Genomic DNA, 14554 nt, shown 5'->3' with positions numbered 1-14554 from the left:
CAATACTAATTTCATATGTAGTAAATGGTTTTTGGATGTGTTTCTAAAGTGCATTCCATGTAAGGTTTTTTTATAATTCCAGCCCCTATTTTGGGTATATTACTAAAGCTCCCCAAAAAAAAAAGGGAGATATTTTTATCCTAATTTTTTTTCACCTATTTTAAATAATTTCAAGCATTTTTATATTTAATTTGAATTTTAAATTGTTAAATTTATCAAAATACCCATGCCGACATCAAGTTTCAAGGGGCATTTGAAAAAGGCCAAAAAAGAGAGAAATATTTTGAAAAGAAGCTAAAATGAACAAAAATGCCCTTATTTATTTTTGGATTTCCTAAAGACAAAAATGCCAAATGGACAAACCTAAATTTACTATGGGGCTTATCTACTCTTCCTTTTATTCTGACTGGGCTTGTATTTTGTTCAAAATGCGTGAGGGGTCTCGTTAACGGCCTTGGGCTTACAGTAGATAAAACGGTATCGTTTTGTTTTTAGAATGCATGAAGCGGCGATGAGAGACCTTTCTCTTTAGGGTCTAGGCGTTTTCACGCCACACGCTCCTTTTCTCTGTTTGGAGGCGGTAGGTGCAAAGAAACTCCCTTTTGGTTTTGTTAGAGGCCATGGGCAATGGTTGAACGGCCAGGAAGATGGGTTGATAATCGTTTCTATTATTTGTATTATTAGATTTTCTAGCTATATATATGGCTTATTAATCAGTGTGATTTCATTGATGCCCAGTTATGGTTATTAGTCGTGCTTGGGTAGGAGTAGATTTATTCCCAACAATGGAACACTTATCATGGGTGGGAGTTCTCCTACTTAGGGCTCGTCAATGGGCGGGCAGGGCTAGCCCGGCCCAAATTTAACGGGCTTGGGTCGGGCGGGCCGGGCTTTAAGAGGAGAGAGAAAATATCGGGCGGGCCGGGCAGGGTTTTTAGAAAATTCAAAGCCCAAGCTCGACCCATAGGTCGGGCTTGAGAAAGCCCATTGGGCCGGGCTGGGCTAAGCCCAACAGGCCGGGCCGAAACGGGCCTACTTCATTCGAAAAAAATCATAAACTTAATCATAAGGGCATTTTAGTCTAAATTTGATATTAAACTCACTTAATTCCAATATTTTCACATCAAACCAAATTCATAAAATACTCAATAAAGTCACACAACTTAATAAGATTTTCCACAAAAATAATAAAACAAAGTATTATTTTTGAGGTTATTACATAATTAGACCATAATACGTTTTAAGAAATAATTTAAAAAAATAATAAGTATCAAAAAGATATTTTTTAAAGGATGGTATAAATAAATATGTAAATGTTTGGTGATGTGTTCAAGAAAAACATGATTATATTTGGTGGTAGTAGTAATGATTATGTTTCGTGATATGATTATGTTTAGTGATATGATATATTGTTCATCTTATTTATATATATATATATATAATTGTTGTATTAATAATTGACACAAATTAATGTGCTAATCATCCAATTATAAACTAGGAATGAGTAAAGAAAAGTAAATGAAATGAAACAAATTATATATGTGATTTAAGTGATATAATCCTAATCCTAAACTCTTATTTATACATAATTATATATATATATATATGCGGGCCTAACGAGCCGGGCTTTTGTGGGTGGGCCGGGCCGGGCTTTCTTAGGCTTAATCGGGCGGGCCTATGGGCCGGGCAGACCTGCAAGCCCAAGCCTAGCCCGGCCAAGGCGGGCGGCCATCTCAAAGCCCATAACGGGCGGGCGGGCTTTTTCCAATGGGCCGGGCGGGCCCCCATCGCCAATGAGCCCGCGGGCCAAATGATGAGGCCTACTCCTACTGTTTGTTCCTCTCCTCATCACCCTTTTGATTATTATGGGGTCGTCCATGATCAAAACAAAGCGGATCAAAAAAGCAATCCTTTTCTTCTTGGATCGCTTATGAAAGAGGTGCGTCATGCGTGTGTGTATTAATTATGTTATTGCCTTCACTTTCATTGCAATTCAATTCAAATATCAAGTGTTGATAGACTCATGATTCAATTCACAGCCAGTTTATTGTCATTTGGATTTTGGAGGACTAGGACCTGCTCGTTTCGCCATCGAAGAGTTGAGGAAGAAAAGGGTTTCATTTTTTTTGTACAAATGCATTACTACAATATATGCAAGATTTAGTCTTTCCTAAGAAGAGCTTCTTTATTGCTAATGGTTTTGTGGATTATTATTGACACGTTTGATATCTGTCTAATGATTTGGCATCTCTTGTAGAATATCCAACTGCAGTCTGTGAGAGTGCTGAGGGTGTTAGCAAGGAAACATGTTGGCTTGCTACAATATGATTCTTACTATGATCTACTGCTGGAGGCAGTTGATGCCGATGTGATGAGATATTTCGAAGTAACAGTGTCAGTTAATTCCAGGGATGGCTTGTGGTTGGAAGACTTTTGTCTTCTCGTTGATAATAAAAGACCTATAAGATTATATCATCACCTAGGTACTATAATTATGGCATGCTGCTTTCACAATATCCTTAAGAATTTAGTATTAGTAATGTGATCATTCCAGGACTCACTTGTTATTGTAGTTTAACTATACAAACCGTCACTACAAGAAAAAGCATTAGTAGTTTAACTATACATCAGTCGTACAGAATGGCTAGAGGTACTATTAGTGTCTAATATCACAATGGTCACCAATAACTGTGGCTGTTAGCTATTAGCCACTGATGTTGCCCTTTAGCCACCTCATCCTATGCAACTAATTTCAGTGACTATTAAGGGTTTTTCTTTTATTGTTGATTTTTCAAGTCTTTACTCATAGATCATCCTTGAAAAAAAAAATTAGGCAAATCGTAAGCATCTAGTTGCAATGAAATAACTTGACGAACATGGTTTTCTCAATTGATATTAAAATGATTACCTTCCAATCAAATAGTTACATATTTTATGATTTTTGTGATTTTGTTGCAAATATGATCTATGAGGTAAGACTTAATAATTAGAGAGTCGTGATCAAAACTCAATGCGGAGTTGGTGGGGTTAGTCTGCTAATGATATTCCTCATTATGCATATGAAGTAGTTCTTTTGGATGACAAACCCGAAAATGTGAGAATGTTGCATATTGATGAATGAATCGAATTTTTTGCTTGAAACAGACAACGTTTTTGATGCATATGCTAAGGCTCGAGAGCAGTTATCATTTGGTATGCGAAAAGGAAACCTCTCTCTGCTGCCTCCCTCAGCCCTCCCTCATCTCTCATACACAAACCCGGGACACAAAGAGGAAACCACCACTCCAAAACGCAGGTATTTAAAGATAAAGATGCCAAGTCATGACTCATGACAGCTCTTTTAGTCTGTTATGCTGTTATGTTTGTTACAGCAGGTTGTTAGGGAAAGCTTAGTACAGCCTTGGTTATATATATACACCTAAAATGTAAATGTAATTATGTAAGAAAATTCAGTAAATGAGAAGAGGATTATTCAGTAAAACTTTTCTTTTGTTTTCCTTTGTTCCTCTGGTTTCTTTGTTTCTCTTTATGGTATCATTCGCCACTGCCTCACGGCACTCTTCGATCCTAGTCTCTTCCGCTCGTGCTCTACTCTCTGGTTTGATCTCTGTGCATGCAATTGGATTCTGTTCTTTCTCTTGATTCTTTGTCTCCTTCATCTCTGATGGCGTCACCTCTTGAATCCTCTTCTCCGATTCCGTCTATCCCCACTCGATTCCCAATTCTTCCTTTTCAAACCCTAATTCGTCCCAAACCTACACTTCTCTTACAATTCAAAACATCGGTAGCATGGTGCCGATCAAGCTCAAGCGTTCGAATTATCTGCCTTGGTGTGCTCTGTTTGCCCCAATTCTTCGTCGCTACAAGCTTCTTGGACTTGTTGATGGAACTGAGTCTTGTCCGATGCCATTTTTACCAGATCGATCACTCAATCCTGCTTATGAAAGTTGGTATGAGAAGGATCAGAATCTTCTCATCTGGTTCAATTCAACCCTCTCTGAGGAAGTCATTCCGTTTACTGTTGGTGTTTCTTCGTCCTAGAGATCTGTGGCTCAAACTTGAGCAGGCGCTTTGGTGGTGTTTCGATGCTCATATTCATCACCTTCGTTCTCGTCTTGAATATTGAAAGGCTCCCAAACAATGGTGATTATCTCTGACGGCTCAAGGAAATCTCTGATTCCCTCACTGCAGCCGGAGCTTCGGTTTCGGATCGCGATCTTATTGCTGCTACACTGGCTGGGCTTCCTGATGATTTTGAATCATTCATTGATTCTATCATGCTTCGTCTCTCTTCAACTTCTCTTGATGAATTACATGGTTTATTACTCACAAAGGAGCTCTCCATGACTCGACGGAAGAAAATTGCTTCCTCTGTTACCATGAACCGTTTCATGCTCTCTCGGCCCAAGTCTCACCGCCTTTCTTCCTACACACCTCGCATTTGCTGCTCAACATCCACCGCTTCACAACTCTTTTCGATATAATTCCAATCGTGGCAGGAATAATCAATTTTCCAACAATCGGGGCAACTATGGTCATAATCGGCAACTACAATTACGCTCTCATCGAGGCAACCACAACTCTGGCTTCCCTTCTGGTTTCAATCGTGGTCATAATTCCAACTCTCGTGGTTCCTTTTCCTCCGGTGCTCGTGTTCCTTGCCAGATTTGTGGAAATACAAGTCATGAGGCCATCGATCGCTATGATCGCATGAATCCGCAATTCGGTAAAATCCCTCCCACCAAGCTTGCTTTGCAATGTGTGCGCACTATACATCAAAGCCCTCTCCTTCTGGCTCATTGACTCTGGCGCAACTTCTCACATTACCAATGACATCTCCAACATCTCTTCTTCATCTCCTTACACTGGTGAAGACAAAGTCTATATTGGTGATGGTAAAGGTCTGTCCATCAACCATATTGGTTCCTCTTTGTTACATACTCCCAGTTTCCTTTAAGTTGAAAAATGTCCTTCATGTTCCTCAAATGAAGCACAACTTGCTGTCTGCTTTTCAATTTGTCAAAGACAATTCATGTTCATTGACTCTTGATTCTGATGGATCCCTTGTCAAGGATCGTTTTACGGGGAAGATGCTTTATGCGGGGACCAGATTAGAGATGGATCCTATCCTTTGCAAAGCTCTCCTTCACTGGTCCCGCTTCTTCCATTTCTTCTTCAGACATTTGTCACCTTAAAGCTCCGGTGCGGATTTGGCATAGTAGATTGGGTCATCCCTCCTCCAATATTTTTCAAAAGTGATTTACTGGTAATAAGCTTGCCCTGCAAGGTAAATCCTCTGTTGATTTCTTCTGTTCAGATTGTGCTATAGCTAAAAATCATAAACTGCCTTTTCACCCTGCTGGTTCATCTACTTCCCATAGTCTAGCTTTACTTCATTGTGATGTATGGGGACCTGCCCCTGTAACTTCTGTGAGTGGTTTTCAATATTACCTGCTGTTAGTGGATGATTACACCCGATATAGTGGTTCTTTCCTTTGAGAAGGAAATCTGAGGTGTATTCTACCTTTGTAACTTTCAAGACATATGTGGAAAAATCTGTTGGTAATCAAATAAAGGCTATTCGTTCTGACTCAGGGGGTGAATTCACTAGTGCTTCTTTTCAGTCTTATCTTAATTTGCATGGTATTTCTCATCAGCCTTGTCCTCATACACCGAGAATGCATAATGGCTGTGTAGAACGCAAGCATAGGCATCTTGTTGAAACAGCTAGAACATTGTTAGTGGCTTCTAATGTTCCTAAATTCTATTGGGTTGAAGCTCTATCCACTGCTACTTACTTGATCAACAGGTTGCCTATTTCTGGTCTTGCCCAATCTCCATGGGAGCTTTTATTTCATACATTACCAGATTATACTAAGCTAAAGATTTTTGGTTGTAGTTGTTACCCCTGGTTGAAACCTTATGTTTCCTCTAAGCTTGATGGCAAGAGCAAGCAGTGTGTTTTCCTTGGATATAGTTTACAGCATAAGGGTTATAGGTGCTTAGACATGATCACTGACAGGGTCTATATCTCTCGGCATGTCTTATTTGATGAGAAGTCATTTCCCTTTACTGCCAAGTCTGCATCCCCCTCTAATTCTATCCCTCCTTTATCTCCTGTTTTTGACCTGCAATTTCCCATTCCCAACTCACACTCTATCTTCCCAAGTTCTCCCTCCATCCATCCTTCTTCACATACTCCTAATCCTAGTGAATTTGTATCAACACACAATTTCAGCCCTTTGCAATCTCCCTCCTCTTCTCCTCCTAATTCTAGTGCAATTGTATCACCACACAATTTCAGCCCTTTGCAATCTCACTCCTCTTCTCCCTCTTTATCAGGTCAAAATATCCATCCTATGGTTACTAGATCAAAGAATGGCATTTTTAAGCCTAAAGCTTACACTGCTACCAAACACCCTTTATCATCTTCTCTTGATTATGTCCCCACAACCTATCTTCAAGCCTCTAAATTTGCTGCATGGAGATCAGCCATGCAAGCTGAATTTAATGCCCTCCAATCAACTGGAACTTGGATCTTGGTTCCTTCTTCTTCATCCCAGAATGTTGTAGGCTGTAAATGGGTGTTTAGAATCAAGAAAAAGCCTGATGGGACCATTGACAGGTATAAAGCTCGGCTCGTTGCCAAGGGATTTCATCAAAAAGAGGGCTTGGACTATCGAAACCTTTAGTCCTGTGGCGAGCTGTCCACTATCAGAATTTTGTTAACTTTTGCTGTGCAATTCAATTGGTTTCTGCATCAACTTGATATTAGTAATGCCTTCCTTCATGGTGATTTAAAGGAAGAAGTCTTCATGCATCACCACCTGGCTTCAGTGATCCAAGCTTTCCGAATCATGTGTGTCAACTCAAAAGTCCTTGTATGGCCTCAAACAGCTCCCTGGGCCTGGTTTGATAAATTGTGTTCAGGCTCTCCAGGTCTCTTGGTTTCACTCAATCATCTTCTGACGCATCCTCTTTGTTCTCAAGGTTCCAGTTCTTGTTATTGTCCTTGTCTATGTGGATGACATCTTGGTCAGCGGTCCAGTATTCATCAGTGTGCACTCTTTTCATCAAGAAACTGAGCTCTTTGTTTCTGTCAAGGACTTGGGTCCCTTACATTATTTCTTGGGTCTTGAAGTTCAACGCACCAACAAGGGACTCTTTCTCCACCAAGGTAAATATCTGATGGACTTGTTACAAAAGACAAATATGGAGGGTGCTAAGCCTTGTTCTACACCTCTTGGAACTACCAAACTGGATCACGGTGGTACACCTTTGGAAAATCCCACAGAGTATAGATCCATTGTGGGAGGCCTACAATATTTAACTTGGACTCTGATATCTCTTTGCAAGCTTAATCAAGTCTGCCAGATTCATGCATGCTCCAACTGATTCACATATGCAGCCAAGCAATCCTCGATTTCTCAAGGTACCCCTTCACATGGTATATGGTTTCATAAAGGTCCTCTCACTCTATCCGCCTACTCTCGACGCCTGGGCTGGCTGCACTTTGATAGGAGATCCCACGGGTGGATTTTGTGTGTTTCTTGGCTCCAACTTAGTGAGTGGAGTGCTAAAAGCGCCTACTTGCTCGTTCGTCTCCGGCTGAATATCGATCCTCAGGCTCACACTGGCTGCCGAGGTTACATGGATCTGCAAAGTCTTTCGAGATTTTGGTTTCTCCTCCTCTGTTAAACCTACCATTTGGTGTGATAACATTTCTGCTTATCTCCTTGCATCAAATCTTTTTCACGCCCGAACCAAACATGTGGAAATTGATTATCATTATATCAGAAGTGGTTCTTGCAAACTCAGTTACTGATTCAGTATATGTTTGCAGCCAAGACCAGATAGCTGATATTCATACTAAATCTTTGTCTAAGAATCGGTTCCTCTTTCTTCAATCCAAGCTTTCTCTTGGTACTCCTAGTCTTTCCAAGCTCAGCTTGAGGGGGTGTAAAGATAAAGATGCCAAGTCATGACTCATGACAGCTCTTTTAGTCTGTTATCATGCCATATGTTTGTTCTGACATGAGGTTGTTAGGAAAGCTTAGTACAGCCTTGAGGTTATATATATACACCTAAAATGTAAATGTAATTATGTAAGAAAATTCAGTAAATGAGAAGAGGATTATTCAGTAAAACTTTTCTTTTGTTTTCCTTTGTTCCTCTGGTTTCTTTGTTTCTCTTTAGTATTCATATCAGTTATGTTTGTTGTCGTCTTATTTTTGGGTTTCCATTCAGGTATTTTTTTAAAAAAACCTTATATTTTGATTTTGGATCCGGATTCCTCGGAGGTCGAACGAATGCATGTGAAGCGGCGAAACACTTCAGTCCAGGCTCGGTGTACCTCAAAAGTACACCAAACCTTATGTCCGGTCAAAGAGAAGGAAGTTTGAGAAGGCTAGAGGAAAGAGGAACAATGAGGGCTTTAGAGGTTGAATCATTTAGAATTGAAAATGCTATTTGTAGAACCTAATTTTGCTGGTCTTTAGGTGTCTGGTATCATGTTTATTTCTCTGTCTAGTAAATGTGTTGATGAAGGCATTGCTGGTTCAACAAGAGAGAAGCCCACTACCATCTATCTCGAAAACTATCCATGTGTATGGTTTTCTGCAACCTTTGAATGGCCAAAATATTTAAAATTGTGTTATTTTTTATTCTTTCGAGATGCTTAGCTGCAGCTATGATGGAAGTTGAAATTAGTGTGTTCAGAAATGTGAAAGGTGGTGTATGTGAGAGTTATGCAACTCCTAAACCCATAAAGGTGGCTCGTGTAAGTACATAGGTGAAAGATAGTAGCAGCATTAGGAAGATTTTGATTGTTTATTGAAAGTCCAATGTCGATAAATAAAAGAAAATTTGTGGCCATGAGATTCCGTAGATCATATGATTCTTCACGAGAATGTGTGTTTGTCTAAGTCCATCGCATATTGATTCCCTTTGTTACCATCCACTTGATACTCAGAGCCTCCTGACCACATTATAGTGCATTGCCCAGACTTAACCTTTTTGGTTTGTAGTTTGTTAAAAATGCTAGGGTATATACCATAATGCGAATTCCATCATCCTGAATCCTATTCTACTCATTAGTAGGCATTTTATAATCTCTACCAAAGTTATGATTGGCTTATTTGTTGCATCTGAAATTGTGTTGTTGAATGTCTCATAAGCGTTGTTGATGAGTATGTCACATTTCACATGTACTTTGAAGTGGGATTTAGACCACTGTTGTGGAGACTTAGATAATAACCATTCTCTTATGATATTGCAAGACAGTAGTGGCTTTGACACAACCCCAGTAGATGTCTTTAAATGTATTGCCTTTGAGTAATTTTATGTAGTAACTAAATAAATGCCTCGCACAAAAACGATGCTCAGCATTAAGTACTATAACTTCTCTTCAAATGCTCTAGACAATCTTTTTGGCTGTCAGATTTAAATCCCCACCCATGTGAGTTAACAATATCAAAATTAGCAGCTAGCAATTCAAGGAACCAAGTCCAAGAGTGTTTTGTCTTTATCTCCACCACTACATAAGGAATGACCAATGTCTCATTCTTAGCATCTATCCCAATTGTTGTCAACATTTTGTCCCTCATACACTGCCATCAAGTGACAACCATCTATTCCAATTAGAGGCCTATAACCTTCATTGAACCCCTTTTTACACTCTCATAAACATACATAAAGTCTTTGATACACTGCACCATTTCCATTTAAATCACACTTTATTTTCATGGTGGTTCCTGGATTAGTTCTCTTCACTTCTTCACGACCATTCATTTGAAGCATCATCTAGTAACGACTTTGGAACAATAAGTTAAAACTATTTTGTTTTCGTAATTTAACTTTTCCACGACCACCTTCTAATTTTTATCCAAATTTGGTGCAAGCAGTGTAACAAGCACACACAATAAGACTATATTAGAACACACTAACACATAGACATTTTTTGGGTCTTGTAGAGGAAATGGTATCAACCTTCAAACTAGGACCACTAGCACTTAAGCACTAGGGCAGGTAGAAGGCCGGTACACACACACACACACACACACACACATATATATATATAAAGTTGTATGCAAAACACCACCCGTCAAATTGCACATTTGCAATAAGTTGTCAATACTTAGTGAAAAATTGTCGACAAGTTTAATTGACATGTAATTGGTGTCATTGTTGTTGACGTAGAAAAATGGTTCGGTACTTTCTCGCGCAACTTAGTGATTTGTTTTTTCCTTCGGTGCGCTATGTCCTCGGTAGAGGCGTTATACTCGGATAGTAAGCGTTCGGTAAGTCCTAGGGCACCGGTGTGGTACCGGCCGAAGGCTTTCAATGCTTAAATGAGTACGGAGTTTAGTAAGTTTGAACTACAGGATCAATAGACAGTATGCCGTGAGTTCTGATTGATTACCTGCCAAGCTGGGATGGTTGTCCCTTTTATAGGCCTTGGGAGGTGTGCAATTTGTTTAGAGTTTCGATGTGGGACTGTGGACATCAATTGTGGGACTGCCACGTGTCGAAGGGGGTGAGGTTGCCCTAATGTTGCGACCGGTAGGGATGATACGAAGGTGGGTGCCGAAGGCACCCATAGCCCTCGGTTTAGTCCACGTGTCCGATATTCATTGGCTGTTCATTTTGGTATAAACAGGAGTCCCCCAAGTCTTCTTGCGAGAGATCTCGGAAGGGGATTTGAAGTTGTCCTCGGAAGGGAATGCCGTCCTACCGTTCGGTAAACCGATTTAGTGGAAGGGCTCAACTTTGACCCTTCCGTTCTTATTCGTTCCTCGAGAGGCTGGCGTTGGTGAAGTCGCAGAAGGTCGCGTTGAGTGGGCGGGTGAAGGGACATCTGGCGCTCGACTTCCGCGCCTCGCGGCCTCGCGTGCGTCAGTCCCCCTAGGATGAGCGACACGTGGTGGGAGCAATGATGGTGCGCGGCGCACGCGCCGTTTGGTTTCTCGAGGTGTATCGTTGAACCCTCGCCCTATAAATAGGGTGACCGGTAAATCACTTTGCACTTAGTGAGAAGCGAGAGCTCTGTTGAGGCGATTTTCGGCGCAGAGCCGTGATTCAAGGTGATTTCCGACAAGTGCTAACGGCAACCAGGCGATTTCCGGCATTACAAACGGTAGGAAGGCGATTTTTGTCAAGACAACTTGAAGCGCAGTCGCGTTTATTTTTCGAGTTTGAACTAAGGTACCGTTCAGCACCTCCACTTTCCTCTCTTACATATCTTAAGAGTTACGTCCTTCCTTGGTTTGAACTAGAGTGACCATAGGGTTCCATTCGGTAGTCTAGTCGCCATAGGTAGTGATGTGGGACTGAGATAGCATCCGGCTTGGCCTTAGTTTCCTTTTCCTGTTTTTGTAGATGTCCGATGGCGGTCATTCTCAGTATGAGTCCAATGCGTTCGATGAGTCATCGGAAAGTCTTTTTCGCCGATGGTGAAGCGGCAGGCGATCGAGGATGAAAGTGATATCGATGTCGAGATACTCGGTGAAGGGCCCAACTCCATCCCAATACATGGCATCGAAAAGGGGCTAATGGCCGCCGTGCCGTTGTCCATTGTCTATAGCGGCGCAGCGCCATGTGGGTCTAAGGCGCACTTTGGGGAGGTGGCGCTAGTCGCGAATGAGAGCCTCCACTTCCGCCGTGGAGAGTCAGCCGCGAACCATCTCTCCGCCGAGGGTTTTGATAGTCTATCGGCAATCCTAGGTGCGATGGAGTTCGAAGGAGCTCGCTTGGGCGTGGTTATTGGAGCCTAATAGGATCATGAGAGGAGATTGCGAGGTTTCGTTAGTACTTTATTCCAGTTCGGTAGGCATGCAGGATCCCAAATCCTACCGACTCCTAAGCGATCGAAGGATGGCGGTCATCTTTTTCGCGGACGTTTCTGCAAGGTGAGGCTCCTCTGCAGCCCGCCGTTCAAAGGATCTGGCGCGAATAGGCTATGCCCCGCGCAACCCCAACTCACGGGTAGGCGCTAACGGGTGTAGTCGCATGGTCGGCGAGAGAGCCTTACGGTGCGCTTCTCCCATCTGCTGGCGTTATGAAGTCGGTCGTCGATCACAGGTTGGGTTCAGCTAATTGCCTGAAGGCTACCAAAAATGGGTCATCTTAGCTGCCCGAGACGGCGGCGCCTCCGTGTCACGCCACCCCGCCTCCTCCCTTCAAAGCGGGTCCAGCTTTAGGAACCATGATCCTTGGTTCACAAATGGAGCTGTCCGAGATCGAGGACCTCCCAAGAAGCTCATTCGGAGGAGGCTGGCCGTGCCTTCCGTCTTCAAGCTTCAGTATAAGTGCTTAACGATTCTCGATTTTCCTACCGTCGTGCTTTCCTTTCGCCTAACATTTTCCTTTGCTCTTGAGCCTCAATGGACATGTGGTGCGTGCGCTCAAGCTTAGCCATTAATGCCGCGAAAAGGCGAAGAAGGCATATGAAGACGGCAGAGCCGTAAGGTTGCCGAGGCGGTAAAGCCATCCAAGCTCGTGCAAACTTGGCGAAGCGACATGCAGCCGCTGCGAACGGCATGTAAAAGTTTATCTGCCAAGCTCGGTGAGATGTCGGCACCTTGGGGCGGCGCGCTTACTTAACGGCAAAGGAGGCTCTCGAGTCGAATGAGGCGATCGGGTGGCCTTTGAGGAGTCCGAGCGGTCGTGGTACTTCCGAGATCGAGGTGCCGCCTAGGAGGCGTCTGAAGGGTCTTGTCACTGGTCTACTGTTTTCTACCTTGCTTGACAAGGAGGCAGGCTTGGAAATGGCGACCCGCTTTACCGCTTCAAGCGGTACAACCTTGGGAAAAAGCTCAACCTCAACTTCATTGCCGATGCTCCCCCTCTTCTGAAGGCATAACCGAAGAAATGGTCGAGGAGTACGAGGGAGAGGATGCCACAGAAGAGGCTCCAGCCGATCCCGATGGGAGGAACTGCTGAAGTCGATGGGATTCTTTGCCGAAGCCGATGAGGCGCCGCTGACGAAAGCTTCGTACGCTCTGCAATGATAATCTTCTCCAAAAGCTTCTTCTCATTTTCAACTAAAGCTGGTTGAGCTCTTGGAGATGATAAAGGATTACGAAGTGGAGGACGTCCCGGGAGAGCCCGTTGCCCCTGATACCAAGGAGGAGACTGCCGTTTGAGCTTGTTTAAGTTTTTATTAAATGTAATCTGTAATGTAACTTTTGATGCCGTGGGCATCCCTTAATGTAACCTTGATGTCGTGGGCATCTTTTGATTGAAGCTATTTTTATTTTCAAACTTGAGGGTCCAAGTAGTTTTACAAGTTAATTTGCAATCGGTAGGACGCTTAGGAAAATTTCTTTTTGAATGCCGAGGGCTAGGTAAAAAGTTCATTAGCCGTTGGCCAATAAAGTTATCTTCCAAGCAAAAATTCAACTAGTAGGAATTTGAGAACAACAGACGTAGTTGCCGAAGGCTAAGTAACGGCTTTAAGTGCCAAAGGCTAATAAAAGCTCAAACCCTTGAATCAGTGGGTAATTAAGATGATCCTTTCAAGTTGTCCTTCGGTCGGTAGGCTAATAGCGATGCCAAAATGCGTAGTTTACTGCGACCGATGGTCTCTATCGTATCTTTTTTAAATGAGAAGAGCTTAAAGGGTACACCAAAGGTTTTCAATATATGAGCCGAAGGCCCTTTCATTGATAAATTGCCAAAGGCAAAGATACATCTGGAGTGCGTTTTACAATTAAAAACCCGTGAGGCTGAGGGCGTTATCTTGTTGAAGGTGTGAATATAAAAATGTCGAGGGCTTTCTGCACTCTATTTTAACCTTGCCGTAGGCTAGGTGATTTCATTTAAAATAATATTTCAAATGCTCTACATTCCAAGGATGACCGAGGGCCTTTCCGTTGGAGTCTCTGAGTCGATAAGTCCCCGATCGCTGAATACCGATGAGTTCGTAGGGTCCTTCCCAAGAAGGTCCGAGGTTCCTTCCGAAGTTCTTGGTTGCCGAGAGACTTTTCGCATGACCCAATCTTCGATTCGGAAGAGCGGGATCTGACCGGAGTCATAGTCTTGAGAGCGCTCGCTTGTAAGCCGTTCGAAGGTTGGCTTGTGCTCGACGCGTTCTTGAGCAAGTCGAGCTCAAGCGGCGCCCTCATTCGCTTCGGTTTAGCTTTCGTTGATAGGAAGGCTCTCCGATTTCTCTGGGACTACCACTTCGAGCCGAAAGCCATGGAGAACGGTGTTTCGATTGCCGTTGGTAGGATGTCGGATGGCCCTGCGCCTCCGAAGCTTCTCGGCCAGGCTCCTTTGGCTTTGTCAAGCGTCGTTTAATAGCTTCTTGACAATTTTATTCATTGCTTCGACACGGTCGCTCGATTGAGTGTGGCGAAGCAAAGAATAGGTTGATCTCGGGCGAATGCGTAACTCCTGAAGACTTCGAATCAAAGCCGCCGTTATCGTGGCGATGGCGTAGGGGATGCGAATCGACAACAAATGTTCGTCGACGAAATCTTCACCGGTCGTTATTGTTGCTAAGGCTTTGGCTTCTACCCATTTGGTGAAGTAGTCCACGGCAACCACAGCGTAT

General features: G+C 42.8%; 1 protein-coding gene across 1 annotated transcript; it reads left to right on the top strand.

Moving 5' to 3' along the window:
* Nucleotides 1-1823: 1823 nt before the first annotated feature.
* On the top strand, nt 1824-3289 carry LOC107881428 (uncharacterized). The gene is made up of 4 exons (XM_089055646.1): nt 1824-1939; nt 2040-2114; nt 2258-2394; nt 3145-3289. The coding sequence occupies exons 1-4, from the start codon at nt 1931-1933 to the stop codon at nt 3155-3157; spliced, it is 234 nt and encodes a 77-aa protein (XP_088911772.1). The 5' UTR covers nt 1824-1930; the 3' UTR covers nt 3158-3289.
* Nucleotides 3290-14554: the final 11265 nt, after the last annotated feature.

The sequence above is a fragment of the Prunus mume genome, linkage group LG1 (assembly GCF_029339155.1).
Source record: "Prunus mume cultivar Tortuosa linkage group LG1, ASM2933915v1, whole genome shotgun sequence".
Lineage (NCBI taxonomy): Eukaryota > Viridiplantae > Streptophyta > Magnoliopsida > Rosales > Rosaceae > Prunus > Prunus mume.
This window is presented reverse-complemented; position numbering and strand designations above follow the sequence as displayed.

Bases quoted from the DNA above. Each gene is read 5' to 3' on its own strand.
- LOC107881428 (XM_089055646.1), top strand. The intron at 2,115-2,257 runs GTTTCATTTTTT...CATCTCTTGTAG, and splicing joins AAGAGTTGAGGAAGAAAAGG to AATATCCAACTGCAGTCTGT.